The following is a 6,444-nucleotide window of genomic DNA, read 5'->3' on the forward strand; positions in this document are numbered from 1 at the left end:
CTCTCTCTCTCTCTCCCTCTCTCTCTCTCTCTCTCTCTCTCTCTCTCTCTCTCTCTCTTCTCTCTCTCTCTCTCTCTCTCTCTCTCTCTCTCTCTCCTCTCTCTTCTCTCTCTCTCTCTCTCTCTCTCTCTCCTCTCTCTCTCTCTCCCTCTTCTCTCTCTCTCTCTCTCTCTCTCTTCTCTCTCTCTCTCTCTCTCTCTCTCTTCTTCTCTCTCTCTTCTCTCTCTCTCTTCTCTCTCTCTTCTCTCTCTCTCTCTCTTTTTATTTTTTTTTTTTTTTTTTTTTGCTTTCTTACTTTAAAAAAAATTATTATTATTCTTTCTTGCTTTCATTAATTGTTCTGTTTTGAGCGAGATTGTCTTTTTTTTTTTTGTTTGGTTTGGCCTGCATTACTTATTTTTGTTCTGTTTCTGAGCAAGAATTTTGAAAGGATATTTTGTTTTTTCATTTTCATTTTCTTCTCTGATAATTTGTTACATGTTTCTGAGCAAGATTATTTATTTATTTATTCCTTTTTTTTTTTTTTTGCCTTGATTATTTTGTTTTTTAGTGTGAACTACAATTTTTATATTAATTTTTTAAAATCTAATAATTTGCTACTTTCTGAATGAGCAAGATCTATCTATTTATTTATTTATTTATTTAATTTGTACTTTTTTGTTGTCTCTGATTATTTTTTGTTTCTGAGCAAGAAATTCATTATCTTTTCTTTTTTTTTTTTTGGCTTGATTATATTTGCAGGGTTGCCAATTCAGGAGGCAAAAATTTACTGAACTTTTACGCAAACACATGGACGGACCCCTTTCTGAATCCTGAACTCCAGTAAAAAGACACTTTATGTAGTCCCTTTTTTTGCCATTTAGTAGGTGATTTGAAAATATACTGAGGGTTTTTAACATTATGAATTCCATAAATATACGGAAAATTGGCAACCTTGAATTTGTTTGGCTTCTGAGAGAGATGTTAAGAATATATTTATAATACACTCGAGTAAAAAGAACATATTTATAATACACTCAAGTAAAAAGAATATATTTATATAATACAAAAGTAAATAAAAATATAAAAAATGTTAATTCCCTTTATTGATCCCTTAGGGGAAATTTTTCTTCCAAAGGAAGACTGGAATAACCCAGGAATTAGCCGCCATGACGAGGTGACTTGCTCAAGGCCACACAGCGTGGTGGTATGTGATCGAACTCTGTATCTTTTGGGTACGAAGCAAAGACTGTACTGCTGAGCCCTGCTGCCCCGATATCCTCAAAAACAGTTTTGTCCTCGAAAACAGTTTCCACACACTCATTCGATTGTCCCGAATTTTCCTTATCAGTTTGTTGTCATTCCATTCCGTCCTCCACCTAATTTTACCCTCGAAACGGTTTCTCTGAACAAATTTCACCCAGCCAATGTAAAAAATTCTCATTAAACAGGATTTTAATGCACCCGATGATTCTGACCACTGATGATTTATTGTGACATTGACAGTTAAGTATGTGTGCATCATGTGTTTCTATCTACACTGCAGGTGTATGTATACAGTATGATATACAGACAGGCCCGCTTGCCAATCACACATTCCATCGCCATTTCTTTTGCATTAACTTTACACCATTCGCGCAACTGTGATTTAAATTAAACACTATTTTTTAAACATACACACACAAGTTCGGACTAAAGGCCAGAGGTATGGCCTATCTCAATTTATCAAATTAATATATAAAGTGTTGCTATTGATTCTTGGTTGTATATTTTTACATTTTTGTACATTTGCATATATTATATGTATACAGTGTCGCATATATTCTCAACTTTGTGTTTATACATTTTCATGCATCCCATCTCTGTAAACGAATTTAAATTTCCATTTTTTTGGATGAATAAAGTATATTATTATTATTATTATTATTATTATTATTATTATTATTATTATTATTATTATTATTATTATTATTATTATTATCACTTCATCATTTATTCTAATTCCAATACCATGATTTGCTAATGGTTGACTACGATGGTAAATGAATGTTGTGATGCACAACATACACACCAACCCCTTTAACATGTATAAGGTTATCTCCCTAAACATGATATCAATCAGTGATGAAAATAGCAATTTGACAAAAAGGAGGAAAATGTCCAGTAACTATAACAACAAAAATGATGTCTTTCTCAGTAAAGTAATTTTTTTTTTTTAACGTCCACAATGGGAATCGAACCCAGTACTTTCAAGGATAGAGTCTGACAGCTTGCCCACTGCACTACGGAGCCACCAGACTGTTCATAACATTTAATAAGGTCTTTCTATAACATTGTTTTACCTTCAATGCAACTTCTATTTTCTGGTTTTAAATTTCGATTTTTTAGACTATTACTATTTTTTTTAATTTATTAACAAAGACGTACCTACAGATGTCACAATATAACTTTTGCCATGTCCAAATACAGAAACACAGCATCGCTGATGAAATTGGGTGGAATACGCATGAAGTCATGGAGGTGCATGAAAATGATCCGTTAAGATACACTGTCAACAGATGTGCATAAAAACACTACGAACATTTAATGAATTGTAGTTTCCAAAAAATCAATTTAAGGGCCTACAATAATATTCAAATTGCTCGCTGCATCAAGAGATTACATGATAAACTTTTGACCAAAACAAACGACTAGAAAGTGGGGGGGGGGGGGGGTTCTTACTTTATAAAGCAGGCTACAATATCTTCGTTACTGGAACCTAGTGGTGTTGCAGCTTATAAATACAGCCCAAGAATCTCTCATAAATTTCAAACCATAGTCCAAAGGTTAGAAGAAAAAAAAAGAGTGAATTAGGCTAATCACCATTGCTTTATTGTAATATATCATCTCTGTATAATCAGATGACTTAATGGATGGTTAAGAGAGAGAGAGAAAATCTTCTGTGTCAATTGTGACATCTGGCACCACTCTGCCTGGCCTGATGTCATAAAAACCAGACTGTCAACAAATTTAACTAAACTGAGCTCAGGTGTCAAAATATGGCATATGACCATCATAACCCTCTTATGTGCATAGTGATTGTTCTTGAAGTTTTGAGGAAAATGTTTGACACTGTAAAATCAGTGGAAGATTTTAGAAATGTCTAAAATCCCGGAATTCTGCGGATGATTGTCATCACTGAATATAATACAGTTCTCATTATGCATCCATAAGCGGAAAGTTGCTTTATGGTATAATCCAAGGGAAGACTGGAATAACCCAAGCACAGCACCGCAAATTGAGCTAGGGAGAGGTGGCTTGCTGAAGACCACACAATGCAATGGATATTCGAACTAGGTATCTTTCGGGTACAAATCAAAGACTTTACTCTGCCATGCTACACTGCCCCCCTCCCTGATCAAGTCATTATGGCAAAGCATGATTTCCTCAATCTACGGTTTGCTTGAACTTTTTTGCAAGTCCCGGGGAGTTTGAGGAAATCGTGCTGGAGTGTAGTTATTTTAACCATTTTTTAAAAGTGGAAGGGAGGGAGGAGGGATGAATAATACCATTTTTGCAACATTTTATAGAAAGCAAATAAAAGGAGGGGAAAAAAGATAGCCAACAGCATAAATTTCGACAAGCTTTCTACGACAGATGTCTTACCCATTCGTACACAATATACACACACCCCTCAACTGATTTATTTTGTTTTTGGGTACTTTTTTTTTGCTTTAACTGATATTTTATTACCATTACTAATCAAAATTCTTTTCATGCTTCTAGGTGTATCTAGTAAGTTCTCTTATTCCCAAAAGTGGATGACTGGCTAAGTTTGAAAAAAAGCGTCTGTAAATAATCACAGTCAAATATTGGCATATTTATGCACCTGCCTGTCAATAATCACAGGAAGTTGTTATTGTCAGATACATTTGCAAATAATCATACCAGTTTCAAAAGATGTCTGTGAATAATCACAGGCTGTTTAACATGTAGACCTGTCTATATATATATATAGATATATATATTCATAGGCAATGCCTCTTTTTAAAATGACAGTGAAAATAATTTTAAAAGAAATAAGAAAACTGCTTGGCTGACAAGGGGATTAAGTGTATTACAGAAAAGTGGTAGAAAAGTTCTTTTATACTGGAAAAAAAAAAGTTACCTCGCCAGCATAACTGTATTTTGCCTTGATGATGAGGGTGTATAGCCTCGTCCTGTTTTCATCATCAAACGGCATAGTACCACTGAGAAGAATGTACGTAATAACTCCAATAGCCCATAAGTCCACTTGGCAAGTATACGGTTTCCTAGCAAGAATTTCTGGTGCGATATATTCCGGCGTGCCACAAGCAGTCCTCATAAGATTATCAGGTCCTTTGACCATAGCGCTAAGTCCAAAGTCTGTTATCATGATTTTTGACTCATGACCTGGGTGATAATAAAGTAGATTCTCCGGCTTCAGATCCCGATGTGTGATGCCTAATCCATGTAAATATTTAACCCCCTCGAGAACCATGATAAGAACTCGTATAGCATCATGTTCTGTGAAGCTTCCTTTAGCAATTATACGATCGAAAAGTTCACCCCCCGTAGCAAGTTCCATCACCATGTAAACTTTTTCTGGTGCTTCGAAAACTTCAACAAGTTGGATAATATAGACGTGTTTTACCCTCCGTAAAACATTCAGTTCAGATTCTAACACTTCTCTTCCCTGAATTCTGTCAATCATTTTAATTGCATAGGGTTGTTTTGTCATCCTGTGTTCTACACGCACAACACGACTGAAGCTGCCTTTACCGATCAGAGCTTTGATATCATATTTAGCAGTCACTCTGGGATCGAATTTATCACGGTATTTCTTCACTTTTTTATTAGTCCTTGGAACGGGTCCATCGTTTGGACCCATTCGTCTTTGAGTGGGGTGTTTAGACATGATATCTCGGTCTCCGATATCAGTCTGTGGTCGGATGTGAATGTTACGGTTCTTTCCTGTTGTTGCATCTTGTCTGTAAACAGTTTCAACAAGGTGTGCATTCGGAGGGGCTTCTGGCACCAGTTTGGTGCTCATACAACCCATAGCTTTATATTATTTCGAAAGGGTTTATTAACTGACATCCCTTTCAATACACGAAAGGCACCACACATTTAAAAAGAATCACAGACACAGGGGATAAAATAGCTTCACAAGAACGATTATTTCCGGATCCACATGGAATCCTCCATAGTTTACTAAATTTATTTACTAAGAACTGGGAACTGTGAAAGAATCAGAGGAACAGGTGTGATAAAATGAGTCCTTCCGCTGAAGAATATAGTTCCAATTAATTCTTCTTCTCATAATATATCCTCAGCATAAATTCTAAAGTCAAACATAAAATTTCAAACAACCGTATTCTAACAAAAGAATAAAAATTAAATTGTGATAAATATTATCAGAAACTACAAATGGTTCCAAAACAATGTATTAATTCAGATTGTTGTAAGGCAAGGAACGGAGTACGAAGACCTTCAAACCAGTCTGTGATCTATGCATGACGTCATGATGTTGTTATAACAACGTTGGACCCATTGGCATTGAAAACAACACTTCGTTTTTACCGTTTTAATTCCGAACATTTGGTGCGAAATTTAAGCCATTTGTTGTCACAATCTTTAAAATTGTTGTTCATCATAGACTTGCTTAATTAAAACACCGATTGTAATGTTATTCATCTTAGGCCTTAGGTTGAATGATTGTTTGAGCCAGTTGTTTCTCCACTATTTATTGAACGTAATAAAATAAGCTCTCACAGATTCCACTGCGTTTTTCAATGTGCATGAAGATCACTACCGTCTTGTTTATATATTTGTAAATATTGCTGCTCGAAGCTCGAAGAAATAAATAACAATGTGAAATTGAATGTAAGCTTCAATTTAATATAAGAAAACAAATGACGTTTCGGGTTTCCCCTTTGTCAACAAAACAGGATGAATGAAACACTAGTACAGACGAATGGGATAATGTGATAGTGGCGTTGTTAAGATAAATAAACAAAAACATTGATGGGCAGGAAATAGTAAGCTCCTTTGTAAGGAAGCACGAATTAAAATAGAACAATAGATATTTATAAGAGGTGCGCAATTAATTAAGTCAAAAGAGGGGAGGCCGGGAGGAACTGTGTAATGCGGTATAGAAAGTGAAATAAAATAATAAAGTGTAGACTATTATTCGAAAATAAATACAATGGAATTGGAAATAAATACAAAATATAAGGGATGTAGGTAATAGTTAATCATTAGTTGCAGTAGCAGCAGCAGGAGCAACAGCAGTACTTTTAGTAGTAGTAGTAGTAGTAGTAGTAGTAGTAGTAGTAGTAGTAGTAGTAGTAGTAGTAGTAGTAGTAGTAGTAGTAGTAGTAGTAGTAGTAGTAGTAGTAGTAATGATACTTGTATACAATTTAAGGAAAAGGCGATGGATGACCGAAGGAGTCGAAGGGGCTA

General features: G+C 35.0%; 1 protein-coding gene across 1 annotated transcript in view; it reads right to left on the bottom strand.

Annotated features, from left to right (window-relative positions):
* Positions 1-5,486, bottom strand: part of LOC144977183 (serine/threonine-protein kinase H1 homolog) — a 30,611-nt gene extending 25,125 nt beyond the window's left edge. Inside the window, exon 1 of the mRNA XM_078922110.1 lies at positions 4,127-5,486. Coding sequence (XP_078778236.1) covers positions 4,127-5,041 — 915 coding nt within the window. The 5' untranslated portion in view covers positions 5,042-5,486. The remainder of the gene's footprint in view (positions 1-4,126) is intronic.
* Positions 5,487-6,444: the final 958 nt, after the last annotated feature.

This window comes from Berghia stephanieae, chromosome 7 (assembly GCF_034508935.2).
Source record: "Berghia stephanieae isolate SIO BIC M18660-M18661 chromosome 7, UCSD_Bste_1.3, whole genome shotgun sequence".
NCBI lineage: Eukaryota > Metazoa > Mollusca > Gastropoda > Nudibranchia > Aeolidiidae > Berghia > Berghia stephanieae.